This window comes from Triticum aestivum, chromosome 5D (assembly GCF_018294505.1).
Source record: "Triticum aestivum cultivar Chinese Spring chromosome 5D, IWGSC CS RefSeq v2.1, whole genome shotgun sequence".
NCBI lineage: Eukaryota > Viridiplantae > Streptophyta > Magnoliopsida > Poales > Poaceae > Triticum > Triticum aestivum.
Genome location: NC_057808.1, coordinates 426,202,689 through 426,221,772, shown reverse-complemented (window position 1 = coordinate 426,221,772; position 19,084 = coordinate 426,202,689). Strand labels below are relative to the sequence as shown.

At 46.3% G+C, this 19,084-nt stretch overlaps 2 protein-coding genes across 3 annotated transcripts; both read right to left on the bottom strand.

Moving 5' to 3' along the window:
* Positions 1 to 11,339: 11,339 nt before the first annotated feature.
* Positions 11,340 to 12,903, bottom strand: LOC123122360 (F-box/LRR-repeat/kelch-repeat protein At2g27520). Its single transcript, XM_044542550.1, has 2 exons — positions 12,764 to 12,903; positions 11,340 to 12,682 (listed from the first exon to the last, which is right to left on the bottom strand). The coding sequence occupies exon 2, from the start codon at positions 12,678 to 12,680 to the stop codon at positions 11,898 to 11,900; it is 783 nt and encodes a 260-aa protein (XP_044398485.1). The 5' UTR covers positions 12,681 to 12,682; positions 12,764 to 12,903; the 3' UTR covers positions 11,340 to 11,897.
* A 3,976-nt stretch (positions 12,904 to 16,879) lies between these two features.
* On the bottom strand, positions 16,880 to 18,720 carry LOC123122359 (F-box/kelch-repeat protein At3g06240). Of its 2 annotated transcripts, XM_044542549.1 has the most exons (3): positions 18,566 to 18,720; positions 17,584 to 18,473; positions 17,215 to 17,452 (listed from the first exon to the last, which is right to left on the bottom strand). In XM_044542549.1, exons 2-3 carry the CDS (start codon positions 18,462 to 18,464, stop codon positions 17,446 to 17,448), a joined length of 888 nt encoding a protein of 295 aa, XP_044398484.1. In that variant the 5' UTR covers positions 18,465 to 18,473; positions 18,566 to 18,720; the 3' UTR covers positions 17,215 to 17,445. The 2 variants fall into 2 exon arrangements, with proteins under 2 accessions (XP_044398483.1, XP_044398484.1); XM_044542548.1 differs by having other exon boundaries at positions 16,880 to 18,473.
* Positions 18,721 to 19,084: the final 364 nt, after the last annotated feature.

The following is a 19,084-nucleotide window of genomic DNA, read 5'->3' as shown; positions in this document are numbered from 1 at the left end:
CATCGCATAGCATAATCCTACCCGGCGATCCCCTCCTCGTCGCCCTGTTAGAGAGCGATCACCGGGTTATATCTGGCACTTGGAAGGGTGTGTTTTATTAAGTATCCAGTTCTAGTTGTCATAAGGTCAAGGTACAACTCCGGGTCGTCCTTTTACCGAGGGTCACGGCTATTCGAATAGATAAACTTCCCTGCAGGGGTGCACCACATAACCGAACACACTCGATCCCATTTGGCCGGACACACTTTCCTGGGTCATGCCCGGCCTCGGAAGATCAACATGTCGCAGCCCCACCTAGGCGCAACAGAGAGGTCAGCACGCCGGTCTAAATCCTATGCACGCAGGGGTCTGGGCCCATCGCCCATTGCACACCTGCATGTTGCGTACACGGCCGGAGAGCAGACCTAGCAACCTCCATTTCAAAGGAAGTTGTGTTACGCGGTCCAACCCGGCGCGCGCCGCTCGGTCGCTGACGTCACGAAGGCTTCGGCTGATACCACGACGTCGAGTGCCCATAACTATTCCCGCGTAGCTGGTTAGTGCGTATAGGTCAGTGGCCAGACTCAGATCAAATACCAAGAACTCGTTAAGCGTGTTATTTTTAAGTAACCGCGAACGCCGACCAGGGCCAGGCCCACCTCTCACCTAGGTAGTCTCAACCTGCCCTGTCGCTCCGCCACAAAGATCCACACAGAGGGCCGTTGGGACAAAGGTCCTTCCAGCCCCCAATCTGTGAATCACTCGCGGGTGCTCCACGAGCCGACCCGGCTTTAGTCACCACATGTATCATATATGAAGTATATAGTATAAACCCGTGATCACCTCCCGAGTGATCACGGCTCGATAGTATAGCATGGCAGACGGACAAGAATGTAGGTCCACTGATGGAATACTAGCATCCTATACTAAGCATTTAGGATTGCAGGTAAAGGTAACAACAGTAGTAGCAAGGACAAGCTATGCATCAGGATAGGATAAACGGAAAGCAGTAACATGCTACACTACTCTAATGCAAGCAGTAGAGAGTAGAATAGGCGATATCTGGTGATCAAGGGGGGGGGGCTTGCCTGGTTGCTCTCGCAAGGAGGGGTCGTCGGGGATGTAGTCGTACTCAGTCGCATCAACGTCGGTCTCGGGGTCTACCGGAGAAGAAGAGGGGGGAGAAACAGTAAATACGGAGCAAACAAAGCATCACAAAATATAACAAGGCAATACGCGGTGCCAAGGGTGATCTAACGCAGGGATAGGTGATACCGGCGAAGGGGGAAAACATCCGGGAAAGTATCCCCAGTGTTTCGCGTTTTCGGAAAGATGAACCGGAGGGGGAAGGTTGCAGGTTTGCTATGCTAGGGACGCGCGGCGGACGAATGGGCTGCGTATCCGGATTCGTCTCATCGTTCTGAGCAACTTTCATGTACAAAGTATTTTCATCCGAGTTACGAATTATTTAATATTAATTTTCAAAGTTTTAATTCATTTTTAGAATTTACTTAATTATTTTAAATCAACATTATCCAGAATAGTGTATGCTGACGTCATCATGACATCAGCATGACGTCAGCAGTCAACAGGGCGTCGACTGGGTCAAACTGACGTGCGGGTCCCGCATGTCATACTTTGTTAGTGAATTAAAAATAGTTAATTAGGTTAATTAGGCTAATCTAATCAGGATTAATTAAGTTAATTAATTCATTGATTAATATTTTATTTATTTTTAATTATTATTTATTTATTTATCTCTCCTTTTTTTAATAAAAACATTCTGGGATGGGGTGTGAGGCCCCACATGTCATTGGCCCTAAGGGCCATAGCGGGTACCGGGCGCAACGGGTGTCGGGCACCAGCCCGAGCGGGTCGGGCATGTGGGCACTGCGGTCATCTGCCCGTTTGGGCGCCCGCCAATGCCAGTGAAGGCGCCGGCGCGCCGGATGCTGCCGCAAGCGCAGTAGCGAGCGGAGCGGCTGGCCGGCAGCGGCGACTGAGGCGGAGCTAGGGGAGCAGGGGCGTGCGGTGGGGCGTGGGCGCGCGCTGGCGAGCGGCCAAGCACGGATGCGCGCATGCGTAGTGGCGGTGAGCGGCCAGGGGGGATGCGGGCGACACGACAGGGGCGAAGGCGGCCGCCGCAAGGAGCAGGCGCAGGCGGGGCGGTGAGGTAGGCGGCGGTGGCGCGGCGACAGCGGCACCGGCGAGGCCGGTCGGGGCCAGACGCGGCGGCGGCAGGAAGAAGCGGCAGCGGCAAGAGTAGCAACAGCATCGGCCGAACGGAGACGGGCGCGGGGCGGCTACTGCGCGGTCCACGGTAGGCCGGGGCAGCTCTGCCGGGAGCTGGGGCGAGCGATGCGGCCGTGGCACGGTGGCCGGCCGGAGAGCAGGCGGCGCGAACGGGGAGACAGGGATGGATGGATGGGGCGCTCACTGGGGGTTCGTAGGGCACGGGCAGTGGGGGTTGAGGAGGAGGACGGAGACGAGGCGACGCAGGGGAGGAGGCGACGAGGGCGTCCAGCGTGGTGGTCTTGGTCGGCGCCGACGGTCGATCCGGGCGGCGGCGGTGGAGTCGGGCCTCGGGAAGATGAGGGAGAGAAGGGATCGGGGAGAGTTGGTGGGGTTCGGGTTAGGTTAGGGTTTGGCTAGGGGGTTAAGTAGGCCGATGTGTGTGGTGGGCCGGCCTGGGTTGTGGCCTGGTGGGCCGGGGCCCATCAGGGTTTTTCCTTTTATTCATTTATTCTTTTGGTTTAGTTTTCCTTTTTTTATTTGTTTCCATTTGACTTTTCAATTTATTTTAATTTTGTAAAAATATAATTTCAACTCCTAATTTAGCATTGCCACTAAACCCACTATCACAAAAGGTTTTACCCAGAACAAAATAGTTTAGAATTTTATATAATACAAAAGGTATTTAATTAATTGTTTTTCCTATAGTTTTATTTATCTTGAATAGTTAAACATTTTTTTGATAGTGTGGTTTCTTCACCACAATTACCTACGCATTATTTGGCACAACTTGAACATTTTAGTTTTAATGTTTGAAAACTTTTATCGTTTGACTTTAATTCAAATTTGAATCGTTTTGAACTAACGCGAGATTAGCAACAGTAATGGAGGTGACGTGGCATCATTAGCTGAGGGTTACTGTATCTTAACTATCCGGGTGTCACAATTCTCCTCCACTACAAGAAATCTCGTCCCGGGATTTAAGAGGTGGAATAAGGGGGAAAGGTCTGGTTACGAAATCCTAACGAATCTTCTCGGTCTTGGTTGCTCTTCTCGAAGTGGTCGATCCATAGCGCTGATGTCTTCATTTCTCTGCTTCAGGTCAAAATGATGAAGTCGTCATCCTTTCTTCGGGATCTTCATCGTACTTACGAAAAGGATATGGGGGAAGACTCGGGAAGGGCGGGCCTTACCAGGTTAACTATCTGGTAGATAACTCAGGGAATGTGGTAGAAAGTAACTCTCGAATTGAACTTAAGAAAACATCAAGAGTTAAGTTAGAAGATAACATAAGAAATTTCAAGCGGGAGGCAATCATTCGATGCCCGAGACAAAGGGTGAAAGGTGTTCAGAGCAACGGGAATAAGTATTGCGTATAATACCATAATAGATTACTAAGAAGGTGACCCCATGAATTACCAACGAAGTCAAGCGCGGGGAATAACTTTGACAACATGGTGTACAGGAGAGTCAGGTTTCGCTCCTGTGGAACTGTGGGTTATGGGCCCACCATGTGGTTAAAAGTAGGAAGGGCATTGACATCTTGCACGGTCATGATAGTAAGACATGTCAGAGTGTAGCCTATCAGTTATGTCGGCAACAATGTCGGTACCAAGGGTGAGGGACGAAGAGAACCATTTTCCTGCTCGTTGAACGAGCCCTTCCTTCATCTGAACCTTCCAAGTACTAATCTATCTTTATGGAGGCGGACCAATAGGCAAAGTTCTCGTCCATCGATGGTTACCGGAATATCATCAACAATAGTAACAGGGTCTTACTGGCCGAGTTGTACACCACGGTGTTTACATAAGTAGGGAGATATTATTGCTTATGCCATATAGATCACAGAAAGGTTAAGCAAAACAATGGAAAGGAAATTATGTTTATCAGATTAAACAAAACAATGGAAGGGAAAATGTGTTTAAACACATATTTCAGGGGTATATTCTTCGCAAGGACAAGCAGGGCATGATATCCATGACAAGATATAACATAGAAAACCCTTTAGGTAAGAGGAGAGAAATTTCATGACATTACCCATACAAAGGTGTTTGGAAAATTGATGAGGAAAATTTAGCATTGTGCTTCAAATGTTCTTATTGATGATAGGAGTACCACATACATGCTTCGAGATAGCATCGACATGGTCTTCAAGCAAAGGTCGGACTTTGCATACACAAAGGATTCATTAGGAACAACTTGTAGAATAAGTCTTACAGATTCCTCATGGAAGAATGGATAACATTGCTAAAAGGGAAACTATAACAATAGGGCCTCCGGCCAGGTGGGCTAGGTATGACACCACCTTACCGGGTCATATAAAAACCAATGTTATAACTCTTGGAAATATGTTCCAACCATCATATCTGACAGAGATTCAGATCTGATTGCTGTTAGGATACCTCAGACTCAGGATGCGTGAGAGGAAAAAGGTGTGACACAAATTGACGAGATGACAATGCAAGAGTCTCGAGAAATGAACTATGGAAGTCAGTTCCGAAACAAGAGTTCATCATTAACCCAAGGAGAGGATGAGGAGGTGGCTGATGGACTCAGCGACAATTCATCGAGGTTTCCAAAAAAATGCATTTCCACAATTAAGTGAACAAGGTGATAGCATTGGACACACCGAAGTATATAATGAGGTATGTTCGATGAGAACATACACAATTAAATATTGAACGAAAAATGCACCTGGAAATATGGACCAAGTAGGACGATCAAAGTTAGAATGGTGATTCGATAACGAAACTATCGGCCATTCACTTCAAAACAATAGGGTTGATAGAAGGGCGGAATCCAAACAGCACCGTTCACCTGTTGGTATCCCGGTTAGAAACAACACAAGAAAGAATGGTGATGGTGAGAAGTATCACTATACCAAGAATCTTAAGAGGTGGAGCAATTATCACAACATCCTTGACATTCAAGGTGGTAATACTTCAAGGTAGAACGTAATACAAGCTCGATAGCAAGTTGCATCCACAACATGAACAAGTTTATGATGAAAGAGAGATAAGGATGTTGTCGATGGTAACTCAAATTACCAAGGGACGAGGATGGTACTTACCATCATGAATTTGGTTGATATCCTGGAAGGAGTCAAAATGTTGATTATGATGATCACGACAAATTTTGTCAAGAGGCTTCACGAAGAAGCAATCGAACAGCGACGACATCTAGCAAAAGCAATGGTGAAGCGAAGGGTTATTGGAACCACGGATACGACACAGACTCGAAACCAAGCTTGCTGTTCGAGGTGAAACGGTAAGACAAGGAAGATCGACGTAAGCTTAGCTCATCGTCGAAAGTTGTGCTCCGAGAATAAGGACGAGGTAGCATGGTTAAAAATTAGCGCGATAATGATATAGCCGATTAGGCTAGGAATGACTTGAAGGATTATTAAATCATAAGCAATGAAAATTACTTGAGTTATTGAATCAGAGTGCGGAATTGATTCACTTATCGGTGTTCTCGAGTGACTAATAACTCAAAACCCGAGGGAAATTGGAATCGGCGAGAATAATAGTTGATGAAGAACTCATAAGAAGTTATGTAGTTTCGTAATATTCTTGAGATACCAGAGGGTATTACTCGAAGGTAGAGCAGAATAGAGGTTGGACAGGTGTATTAATCTACAGAAGACAAGTACTTTAACTTGTCCGAGAAAAGGAATTAATGAATAATAATATTGCCGGAACCATGATTGCAAAAGACCAGATCCAAGATATAAGATGAACTTATACCAAGGGAATAATTACTTTAAGAGAAGCTTCCATGATAAGATCTACATAGTGTCCATGGGCATGAACTCAAAGTTCAAGGTCGACTCCCACTTCTTCAATGTATAACCTTCCATTCACTTCTCGCTTTGATAAAGGCATTAGTGTTGAAAGATTTACCTGGTGAAATACCAGATGAGTATGACTCGTGAAAACTTCCGAGTTCACACCTATTAAGGAAGGCATAGGTTCAACCCGTCAGGGTATCGTGGAAACATATACCACAAGCTTAAATAGTAAATACCACCAGCTCGAAAACAGAGCATGGTTGAGAAAACAGAGGATACAATTTACCCAAGGCTTTATATATCCGTGGAAAGACTCACAAGGTTATTTGAATATGAAGGACACTGTCGGATAATAATCCAACAAGAGGTCCGGTGGTCTACAACAGAGCTGATGTGAGTATCGGTACTCTATCAAAGGAAGAAGGAATGCAAGTGCATCGGATTATAGAAACAACTGACTATCTCAAAGCTTAAATGCAAAGGAATTATGAATTCCAAGACAAGGGATCAGAAGCAATGCTCTGAATAGGGATGGATAAGCTGAATAGACTTAGGGATACAACCGATCAAGGCATTGATTGGTCAAGAACCAGCTCATATCCAAATGACGTCTGAGCCGAAAGGATGAATTCTAGGATCTGATTGAGGATTGCGAGCATTCGCAACAAATTGAATCAACGGACTCAAAATGATAATGACAAGAGATGCCAATAAGATTACGAGACTTAAGGATTAATCATAATGCAAGTAAGCAAGAATTTCAAGAGCAAAAGGCTCCTGAGGATTTTCGGAAGATCGAATGGTATTTGAACACTTTTGTGAAATACCTTGAATCAACTGGGGATGAGCGGATACTCGGTAAGTGCGAGAATTATCCGTAGGAGTATTCAGGTGAGAAAGAACAACAAGGCAGTAAGCTCAAAGGATTCTCTGAACAACAGAGAGAATTTCGGGGTATCTTGTAGTAACAAGATCAACTGGGAAACATTGTATGAATGGCGAGTATACGTGGTTATACATAGGGGTTTATCGATGGAAGGGAATTGCAAAAGCGATGGCACAAAGTATCGAGGGAACATCGGAGAGTAACTTCGGAAAGTGCATCAAGCGATCATGTGTATCGAGTGGCTCTCTGGGAGGAAGTAGTTACGAGAACCTAGAGTTAGAGTTAGTAAAACCATTTAACCCGAGTAGAAGAGAGATAAGAGTCCCAGAGTATAGACGAGGAATAAAAGATCCTAATACCACCCAATGGCGACGTGGGCCCAGAGGCCACACAACCATGTTAGTAAAGGTTTTGCAATGACTAGACTCAACTTCGGCCAAGGAGTTGGAAAGGGGGATTCCTACAGGCAGTCGGCTCTGATACCAACTTGTGACGCCCCCGATTCAATCGTACACTAATCATGCTATGATCAAGATCAGGGACTCACGGGTAGATATCACAACACAACTCTAAAAACATAAATAAGTCATACAAGCATCATAATACAAGCCAGGGGCCTCGAGGGCTCGAATACAAGTGCTCGATCATAGACGAGTCAGCGGAAGCAATAATATCTGAGTACAGACATAAGTAAACAAGTTTGCCTTAAGAAGGCTAGTACAAACGGGGATACAGATCGAAAGAGGCGCAGGCCTCCTGCCTGGGATCCTCCTAATCTACTCCTGGTCGTCGTCAGCGGCCTGCACGTAGTAGTAGGCACCTCCGGTGTAGTACGAGTCGTCGTCGACGGTGGCGTCTGGCTCCTGGGCTCCAGCATCTGGTTGCGACAACCAGGAAGAAAGGAAAGGGGGGAAAGAGGGAGAAAAGCAACCGTGAGTACTCATCAAAAGTACTCGCAAGCAAGAATCTACACTACATATGCATTGGTATCTGTGTAAAGGGGCAATATCGGTGGACTGAACTGCAGAATGCCGGAATAAGAGGGGGATAGCTAGTCCTGTCGAAGACTACACTTCTGGCAGCCTCCATCTTGCAACATGTAGAAGAGAGTAGATGGTAAGTTCACCAAGTATCATCGCATAGCATAATCCTACCCGGCGATCCCCTCCTCGTCACCCTGTTAGAGAGCGATCACCGGGTTATATCTGGCACTTGGAAGGGTGTGTTTTATTAAGTATCCAGTTCTAGTTGTCATAAGGTCAAGGTACAACTCCGGGTCGTCCTTTTACTGAGGGACACGGCTATTCGAATAGATAAACTTCCCTGCAGGGGTGCACCACATAACCCAACACGCTCGATCCCATTTGGCCGGACACACTTTCCTGGGTCATGCCCAGCCTCGGAAGATCAACACGTCGCAGCCCCACCTAGGCACAACAGAGAGGTCAGCACGCCGGTCTAAATCCTATGCGTGCAGGGGTCTGGGCCCATCGCCCATTGCACACCTGCACGTTGCGTACGCGGCCGGAGAGCAGGCCTAGGGTCATGTTTGGTAGTGGGAGTGGGATGTGGAGAGAGAGAGGGGGGGAGAGAGGGGTTGAGAGAGAGGGGGGAGAGAGGGAGAGAGAGAGAGGGAGAGAGAGAGGGAAGAGAGAGAGGGGGGAGAGAGAGGGAGAGAGAGAGGGAAGAGAGAGAGGGGGGAGAGAGAGAGGGAGGGGAGAGGGGGAGAGAGGGAGGGAGAGAGAGAGGGAGAGGGGGAGAGGGGGAGGGAGGGAGAGAGAGAGAGAGAGAGGGAGGGAGGGAGCATGATATTTGCATATCTGAGATAGAAGAGATATGACCAAGAAAATTAGGTTTCTCCATCCTGTTAAGTTGCCTTGCTTGTTTAGTATTTGCTGAAACATCTATGGGCCAATGCATTTGTGCGGCTAGTCTGCCTGTGTCCAGAATCTATGCTTAAATTTTGTAAATAATAAGGCTTTCTTGCTTACGGTTCTTGCAGTGATTTGTGCTGAAAATTCTGTGAGCTGATGCATTAATGTGATCAGCATACGTGTGTGAAGAATCTTTGTTTAGATTTGTCAAAAAAAAATGCTTTTCTTCTTTTTGTTCTCATGGTGGTTTAATCCAACAGATAAACCATGTGTGTGTCTATGATTGTTGTGTCGGGTGTCTATCTATCTGGTTTTCTGATGCATGTCTATGTAGTTATCTGTATGAGTGGCTTTAAGCAGAGTTTTACTAAGGTCTAGACTTTATTCTGTGGGCACCACTACCTATGATAATCTCTGTCTGGTGCCTTCGGTTATCTCATATGTGCAATAATAAAATTTGCTCGCTTTGATTTTAGGACAATTTTGGAGGAGCTGGTCATGGCTTAGAAACAAAACTCCCCTGAGAAGGCATCACTAGGTTGGAGGAGCTGGTCATGACCTTACAGAATATGCAAGCAAGCAATGACATTACCTTTGCATGCATGTTGTCCCTATACTGTTAATCTAACGAGCAACAACAATGTGTATAGTAGGATCTATGGACAAGCCACTACTATCACTTATAGTAGGACCTATGGAGTTACTCTAATGCAATTCTGTTGAATCCAGCACTTATGTCAACTTTCCCCATACTATGTTTCTTTGTACTGATGTGTTTGTTGCTGCAACAAACTTGTTACAATATCCAGTTCCATTTAAGTTTATTCCGTTTGGGAATGGTAGTCAGAATCGAAGCTATCCAGAGCTTATATCAACAATATTCTGATGAATGTAAGTTTACTATCTTAAATCTACACCATTCATAGTTAATGTATCTGTACAAGTGGAATACTAACGATCTTTTATCTCTAGGACTTTGATGCCGTGGTATGTGTGGCTCTATTTGATATCACACATGCATGCATAGCTTAGAATTTTTTGAATGAATGACAGCCAAATCCATCGGAGCTGCATGTAGATTAAATCAAGAGGAATAGCAGCGAGCTATCTACCTGCTTACAAGATGCATTACACATAGATTTTTGTGACTTGCTTAGTTCGTTTCTTGAATTTGTATGTCAAAATTATGATCAAAGATAGCATGTTCGCATCGCATGTGTCAAATCAGTTTTGTTGTACATAACTACCTTCAAGGATGATCCTAGACCCACTGAGATGCATAAGCTAGATATGTGCGCACATAAATGCTTAGGAGGCGTGTCAATGGCACGCCCCAACCACTAGTAAGATGCAAGGATTTTCAGCTTCCATTCACCAGGAGGCCAACCATTCTCGCCCAGATAGATTATAAATTGAAGATACAAGATAGAGCGAGTTTTTCAGAAATTGATTGGTGATTTAAGGTACCAAAAGCCAGATTAGAGTCAACCACCTTGTTCGTTGACGAAAAGAGTTATAGAAGGCATTAATTCTATTGGATGTTAAAGATAAATTTTATGTGAGAAGTACCTTAAGGGGTGTTTGGTTCCAGGGACTTTTTTGTGCTGGGACTTTAGCAAACCAAACAGGGGGGACTTTTTTGGGACTTTTTGCTAAAAGTCCTTAGAAGCACCTTCTTGAGAGTCTTTTTCAAAAAGTCCCAGGGACTAGAAAAAGTCCTAGGACTAGAGAACCAAACACCACCTTACACGTGCATGTCTACTAGAATACCAAAAGAAACCCTGGTTCTTAGAAAATTTCAGAGTTTCTGTATATGTTCTGAACTTCATCCAAAATAAAATAAAACAGAGAACATGTTCTAAAAGGCATCCACGTGAGTACAGATCTAAAAATGGAAGAGAATCCTACAGTTCAAGACCAAAATCTATAAAATCCAATTATCCAACTAGCACCAGACACAAAAGACGAAAATACTCTCCGTGCGGTAATCACGCTCTTTGTACAGCAAGCCTTACCCTACAGAGTTGGGTTCTGAGTTCTCTCTTCATCGCAGAAAAGCTCCTTGCCATCATTTCCATTTTACATGGAAGCAGCAGAGAAGAGAGCTTGTAAATTACCACAGCCCGGGACTTCTTTTCAAATATTCACTCGATATGTGTTACCCATAGATCAGCAAATAGATTCATCATGAGTTTCTTAATTTTGTGTCCCTTCAAAACTGGAGCAGAAGATGAACTACAAGCACAAAAATCAGTAAAAGAATGGTGACAAAAGAAAGGAGCCAAGAGATCGAAGGATAACAGTGAAACAGAATATGTGACTCAGTGACACCAACGACACCAGGTAACATTGAACATTCAAGGACAACATAAATGTGAGACAAGTACCAAAGGTAAAGATCATGATTGGTTTGGTGTCAAAGGGTAAAGAGCAGCGTATTATATTTTGAAACACCACATTGAAAAGCTTGTTTGTTACAAACTGGTCATTGACCAAACTCCTGAAATTGCCATACAAAATGGAACAAATAACTGCAAATCTTCTCATGCAAAATGTACCGGAGATAAACATAATAAACTTTCAAGGCACAAAAGTACTTTTTTATTGCCATGCATCAGTACAATGCCTCACTAATTGTTCACATGCACAACATAAGGTAAACATCCAGCATTATTCAACTCATCACTGACAGCTACTCTATAAACTCAGCAGGCTTCCTGTGTAAATGCCAATGGATTTGGAACCTCTCAGTTTGAGTGCATAACCATAAGTGCCATTTCTTGGATCATAACTTAGCAGAAATCCCTCTCCTTGCTCTCCATCACCAAGTAAACCTTGTAGACCATCCAACCCACTGAAGAAAATTGTCCCATCATCTAACATCTGAAAAGGATACCTATAAAGCCTAGAAACATGTGAAGGCATGTTGTATTTCTTAACCCAGATACTTTTCTCAGAATCTGGCAAAAACCACAAGTCCATAGATTTGTGAAGAATATTATGAACCAGAACTAAGCAGCCGTTCAACTCAGCCAATGATAACTCGAGGTTAAGTTGTGAGTAACTGTAATCATCGTTCTCTTGCACAAACATGTGCACCTGTTCTGGACCAGGTAGAACACGCCACTCCTCAGTCTCAAGGTTGAACGAGTATGTGCAGTAAAAATTCGCGCTCAATGGTTATAACCCCAGTTTCAAAGTATGTGCAGTAAAAATTCATCAAGAAGTAGACCACCCCATCGACGACCACACATTTCATCTTACCAGTACAGATATCGGACGGAGGGTCCTGCTTTCTCCTCCAGCATCCATGGTTGGTGTCATCAAAGGTGATAACCTCACTTACCTGCTGGTGATGATTAATTCTAGAGACACGGAGCGCCTTGTACTCTCTGGTAGAGGAGACATGCCCAAAAGCACAGGACTCAACTTGGCAGTCCCAAATGAATCCCTCTAGCTCATGCTCCAATTCCTCTGAGAAGCCCAACGGCAAGGCGATAGTAGCTCCAGTGGCGGGATTCAGCACCCAGAAGGCCCGAGAGCAGACAACCCAACTCAAACAGATGAGGTCCAGCCGCGTGCGCACAACACGGATACTATCGTGCATCAGAACAGCTTTGTACTCGGTGTTCGGAATCCGCTTCACCACGTTGCCCGACAGATCCAAAATCTCGACACCGTTGTGATTACCGTCGTCGTCGTAGGCCACGGCGAGGAGCGGGGGCGCCTTGTGGTGGCGGGACTTGTGCGCCGCGACGAAGAGCGGGTCGGAGGTGAGGGCGCGCCAGGCCGGGCAGACGGCGCGGAGGCGGCAGAGCTCCTTGGCCGGGATGCAGAGGAGGACCTCGTACAGCGCGTCCGCGGGCAGGTCGCCGGAGCTGGAGGCGGCGGGGCCTGGGGGCGGCTCCGAAGACGACATCTCTGTGGTAAATAGATGCCGCGGGTGAGCAAGCGGGGGCGCCAAATCGACGGTGGGTTGAGATGAGAAGGGGTTGGCCTTACCGAGAGCGCTGGCGGTGAGCAGCCGGGCGTCCGCGAGGAGCGGAGGAGAAAGCGGCCGGCGGCAGTCACTGGACAGTGGTCGAGGGTTTGGGGAATTGTACGGGGTTCAGGCTTCAGGTGGATAATTACTAAGGTCCACGAGTGGGCTGGTCTAAAATGGGCCTCAGGCTTCAGGTAGATAATTAAGGCCTACGATGAATTGTACTCCTGTGCTCGTTTTATTTACCTAAAAAAACTCGTTATATTTACCGAAGATTTTTTTTTGAGAGAACAAAGATTTTTTTCCTTTTTTAGACGGTGAAGATTTTTTTTTGGTGAAATTGGTGCATGTTGCGTTCTCCTTGCTGCAGAGAAACTTTCAAAAAGAAAAAGAACATTGTTCGGAGCCGATTTATTTTTTGCCGAGAGCTCCTCGGATGTCATTTCGCCCCGAAAATTTGCACGCTCCTGGCACACTCAAGCATCTTCGATTCAGGTTTTTAAAAATATTTTTTTACGAATTTATTGTTCATCAGGTGCAGATGAGTCTGGGCTCAGACGCGAATTACCGCCAAAAATAGTAGTAGCTCATTGCGAGGAACATTCCGAGGCTTTTGGATCGACGTGCTAAGAATATGGGGTTAACGTGTTAATAATTTTCCTTTTTTACATCCATACCAAAAGATATGATGGAATATAATGAATAAGAAGACATTAGGTGACTTTCGAGGTAGCATTGACATTGTTGTCAGAAGATCAGATGTGGGAGCGTTCTGTATTCATCATGCAATTTGTATCCAGCCTCAAGCCTACACATACCAGGTCAAAAACTTTTGTTTGACTGGGGTATGTGAGATAAACATATGTTGCAGCTCTACATGCTTGCGAAGTTGAAGTAACTAACGAGCTTCAGGTAAGCCATCGATTTATCATAGCTGTTCATTGCCATTTACCTTTTATAGATGCCCTTGACCTTGTACCAATCATTGTTTTATTTTATTTTGGATAGAAGGCTGGCACCCGACTTTAAATTAATGAAGCCTTTACAACCGACACAACACAACACCACGCTCTACAACTCGAAAAAAAAAAAACAACCGCACGAAACAAGGGTGCTCAGGACCACCAACAAAGCTCACAAGATACAGGGAAGTCATTGGAGCCCTCGCACGTGATCAGAGAACCGTCGCAGAGAAGGAGGGCAAGACTAGTCATCAACGGAGGCCATGTCATTGTCGTCGCCTAGGCGTCCGGCACAACAACACCATTTAGTTCCATCGCCTAAGAGAGCCCATCTGCTCCCTCACCCAGGCTCAAAGGGCGTTGCACCGTCGGACGATGGAATGCTCACCCCAGAGCCTAGATGGAAAGCTGATGCCAGGACCCGAGGTAGGCCTCCGAACAAAACAACCTTGTCGAACCCAGCTCCCCTTGAGAGAACCACCATCATCAATAGCACGAAATCGCCAACACGAGGAGAAGCTGCTGTTGTCCATGAAGCCCACCTGATAACCAAGATCATGGAAGTTGCTCACAAGACGGAGCCTCTAAGGAGGGAACGACGCCATAACATCGCCACCGTCCGGTTCAGGAAAATCCGGACCAAGGGTTTTTACCCAGAGCCCCGGGTAGCAGAGGACAGCCCACGTGTGATGCCGACAAGGGGGAAAACGGCGCACACTAGCTTCGTCGTCACCGGCACCGACAAAGTCGAGCAGAGCTTTCGCTCGGGACAACCTCCCACCACCCACGTCCAACAAGCAAAGCTAGCAATTGAGATAAGCGAACGACACACGTAGCAGAACGGGGTGGTTGTGAAGTCAACACCCGCACGCTAGACGCCTCCCAAGTGAGCCATCTCGCCGTCCAAACGGCCAAGACACACACCAGCACCAGCAGGGCGGCACCTGCCACGGTGGCATCGCGGTGCCCACCGGCCGAGCGGCCGCTCCAAAGACCCTGGGGACCCAACCTCACCCACCGCCAACACAACGATGGGTTGCAAGCACACAACCGTCCGCCCTCGCTGCCGCACTAGCACAAATTCCACGCCCAAGGAGCCACAGGCTTGCATCTCGCGCCGTCTCAAAGGCGAAGCGCAGACCGTAGATTTGAACTGACAGGTGCCCGGATTGGTGTTATACATTTGGTTGGCATTAATTTTTTTTTTTTGCAATGATAAGAGAGTTTTATTCCATATGAATAGGGTTACAATCGAGAGGCACCAACTCCTCAATACAAGGTGGACCTCTACCAAGCCATACAGCAGTAGTGCTCTCCGTACGGCTATACAATGCCAAACGATGTGCTACCCTATTTTGTTCCTGTTTAATTTTAGACGGAATAAACTCCCGCTCCAACATGTGATGCCGAATCTCCGCTACTAGATGGCCATACGCCGATCTGATTAGACTTTCCCCCTTCATAGCTGCTAGTGCCTCCATAGAATCAGACTGAACGATGATCGGTAGGGAACAGTGCTGAATAGTGAGTGCCATGCCCTGCATTATCGCATGTAGTTCCGCCTCCAAAGCATCATTGCAGTTGAAGATGCAACGGTAGGCAGCAAATATCACGCTGCCATCCTGCCTGCGCAGTATCATTCCCGCCGCCGCCGAGCCATCAGAAGGTGAGAACACTCCGTCGACAGATAGCGCAGCCCAGTCCGCAGGTGGGTTCGGCCATGGCAGTGAAGGGGCCGTAACCCGCTGCTCGACAGGCGTATCATGAACCATTGGCATCTTTCCCTTGATAATCTCCTCCGTTGTGAACCTCCTGCTCACATGTATCGACTTCATATAACTCTGAAGATATTCAGCCGTTGCCACCACGGATGGAATATCCTTCCCGTGAGCCAGGTCTGACCTCAATGACCAAATTCTCCAGATCAACATTATTGTGCAATCACGCATCGAATCATCACAGTTCGCCAGAATGTTCAAGAGCCAATCGTTCCCCGTGTCCTGCAGCCATTCTTCTGTTCCTAAATATAAGTCTTTTTAGAGATTTCAATAAAAACTACATACAGATGTATATAGACATATTTTAGAGTGTACATTCACTCATTTCGCTCCGTATGTAGTCCGCATTGGAATCTGTAAAAAGACTTATATTTAGGAACAGAGTGGTACATGGGATCCAATAAATATGCAAGGATTTTGAGCCACCATTCAGCGGGAGGCCACCAATTCTCACCCATGATACGATCAGAATTGAGAATGTGTTTGCAGATGCATGATAAAACAAGTTTTTTTGGAGAAACAGAGTGATGACATTTTAGATAATTAAGAGCTTGATCATACTAGTCAACTAGTCTATTCTGATTCGTTCACTGAAAGAAGCATAGTACGCAAGAGCTCTTTATGTAAATTTATGTAAATTGATGTCAAACGTAAATTTATGTGAGAAGTGCACTCCACGTGCATGGTTACTCTGCATTTTAGTGTAATAAAAGCAACTAACTGGTTCTTTAGAAAAATTCTGAGTTTCTTCAGTACATAATATATATATTCCCGACTTCATCACCAAAGGAAAATAGACAACATATTCTAAAAGACATCCACATAAGTGCAGATCTGAAAAATGAAAGAGTCTCTCAGTCACAAGACCAAAATCCGCAAAATCCAAGTACCCAACTAGCGCCCAGACAAAAGACCAGAACACTCTCTGCACAGCAAGCCATCCTTGGCGCGGAAGAGCTCCCCTGCCATCCTCTGCATTTTACACGGAAGCAATGGAGAAGAGGCTGTACATAGCCATAGCCAGAGATTGTTCAATCGATGTGAGCCGCCCACAGAACACAGCGTCCTGGGTTCCCAAGCTAAGAGCAGCAAGCAGATTCATCATGAGTTCGTTCAATTTTTGTCCCTTCAAAACTTTGAGCGGTCTACAAGCACAAAATTCAGTAACAAAAAATGGTGGCAAATGAAAGCAGCCACGAGGCGGAAGAAGAACAGAGAAACAAAAGATGCGACTCAGTAACACCAGGTAGCATTGAAGATTCAAGGGCAACATAAATGTGAGACGCGAATGAAAGAGTAAAGATCACTTTCATGGAACTGTTACTGTGCATGACTTTACCTAGCAACTCATTATCTGTTCCAAGAAAGGAACAGATCATGCATTCCTGTACTCATATGTTGCACAAGGAGCAGAGTATTATATTTTGAAACACCACATTCAAAAGCTTGTTTATTACAATCTGACCATAGCAATATATATAGCAACTCATTGACCAAACTCCTGAAATTGCCATACAAAATGAAACGAACAAAAAACTGCAGATCTTCTGATGCAAAATGCATCAGAGATTAACATAACATACTTTGAACGCACACTTACATTTTCATCAATGCATGCATCAGAACATTCTCTCACTAATTGTTCACATATACAACATAAGGTGACCAGCCAGTTCGATGCATTATTCACCTCATTACTGACAGCTACTCTATAAACTCAGCAGGCTTCCTGTGTAAACGCCAATGGATTTGGACTCTTTCAGTTTTAGTGCCTCACCAGAAGTGTCATTTGTTGGATCATAACTTTGCAGAAATCCCTCACCATGCTCTCCAGCACTAAAGAAACCTAGTCCATAATCCAACCGATTGAAGAAAATTCTCCCATCATCTAACATCAGAAAAGGATTGCCAAACCTAGCAACATGTGAAGGCATGCTGTATTTCTTAACCCAGATACCTTTGTCAAAATCTGTCAAAAACCACAAGTCCATAGATACCTTATAAATATTATGAACCATAACTAAGCAGCCGTTCAACTCAGCCAATGATAACTGGAGTTCAAGTTCTAAGTAACCAGAAATGTCATTCTCTTGTACAAACCTCTGCACCTGTTCTGGACCACGCAGAATACCCCACTCCTCTGTTTCGAGGTTGAACAAAGCTACACTGCCAGGTTCAATGGTCATAACTCCAGTTTCATGATACGTGGAGTAGAAGTCCAGTAAGAAGTACACCACCCCATCGACGACCACGCATTTCAATGACCTCATCTTGAGACTGGCAAAGATGTGGGCCGATGGAGGGTTCTGCTTTCTCCAGTTTCCATGGTTGGCGGCATCAAAGGTGATAACCTCACATACCTTCCGATCACCAATGTCAGAAACGCGGAGCGCCTTGTACTCTCTTGTAGAGGAGACCTGCCCAAAAGCACACCACTCGACTCCGCAGCACCATTCCTTTATCCCCTCCACCTCTAGCTCATGCGCCAATTCCTCCGAGAAGCCCATCGGCAAGGTGATGGTATCTCCGGTGGCCGGGTTCAGCACCCAGAAGTCTCCAGAGCAGAACCTCCAGTTGAAACAGACAAGGTCAAGCCGCGTGCGCGCAACACGGATGGTATCGTCCTTGCTTGACATCCGCCCACCGGCAACCCCTGACAACCCGTCCACCAGAACAATTTCATACCCGGCGCCTGGTATCCGCTTCACCACATTGCCGGACAAATCCGAAATCTCAACGCCGTTGACCCCACTGTCGTCGCGGTAGGCCATGGCGAGGAGCGGGGGCGCCGTGCGGTGGCGGGACTTGTGCGCCGCGATGAAGAGCGGGTCGGAGGTGAGGGCGCGCCAGGCGGGGCAGACAGCGCGGAGGCGGCAGAGCTCCTTGGCCGGGAGGCGAAGGAGGACCTCGCACAGCTCGTCCGCGGGAAGGTCGCCGGAGAAGGGGGTGGCGGGGCGCAGGCGCAGCTCCGAAGACGACATCACCGTCGGCTGTGGTAAGTAGATGCCGTGGGTGAGCTAGGAAGGGCGCCAAATAAAAGGTGGATTCAGATGGGTCTGTGCCGAGGGGGACTTGGCCTTACCGAGAGCGACGGCGGCGAGCAGCCTGGCGGCGGGGCGAGCGCCGTGGACGAGGAGGGCGGAGGGGGGAAAGCGGCCACTGCAGTGGTCGAGGGCTTGGGGGGGAGCACGGACTCGCCTACATCGCCGCGGTATGGGCCAGGCCTAGCCGGAGCGGCACATTTTTCTTTCCCTTTTCTCTTTCATTTTTGTTTGGGGGGAGCAGGTTTTCTCTTTCCCTTTTTTCTTTCATTTTTCTTCTCACATTTTTTTTTCATGTTTTCCCTATTTTTATAAATCTTCTATATAAATAAAGGGGGCTGCTGCGCGTCGGCCGGCGGATCTTTTTAAAAGATCCACCGCCTCGCGAGTCGTCGGATCTGACACAGATCTAGCAGGGTGAACTTCTTTTCTCAACTTTGCAACAAAGACCTTGTTGCAGAAATATTTGTAACAGAGATTGTGTTGCAGAATTTTTGTGCAACAGAGGTTGTGTTGCAGAATTTTTTTCCAACAGAGGTTGTGTTGTGAATTTATTTTTT

Bases quoted from the DNA above. Each gene is read 5' to 3' on its own strand.
- LOC123122359 (XM_044542548.1), bottom strand. From the start codon at position 18,464: ATGTCGTCTTCGGAGCTGCGCCTGCGCCCCGCCACCCCCTTCTCCGGC.
- LOC123122360 (XM_044542550.1), bottom strand. From the start codon at position 12,680: ATGTCGTCTTCGGAGCCGCCCCCAGGCCCCGCCGCCTCCAGCTCCGGC.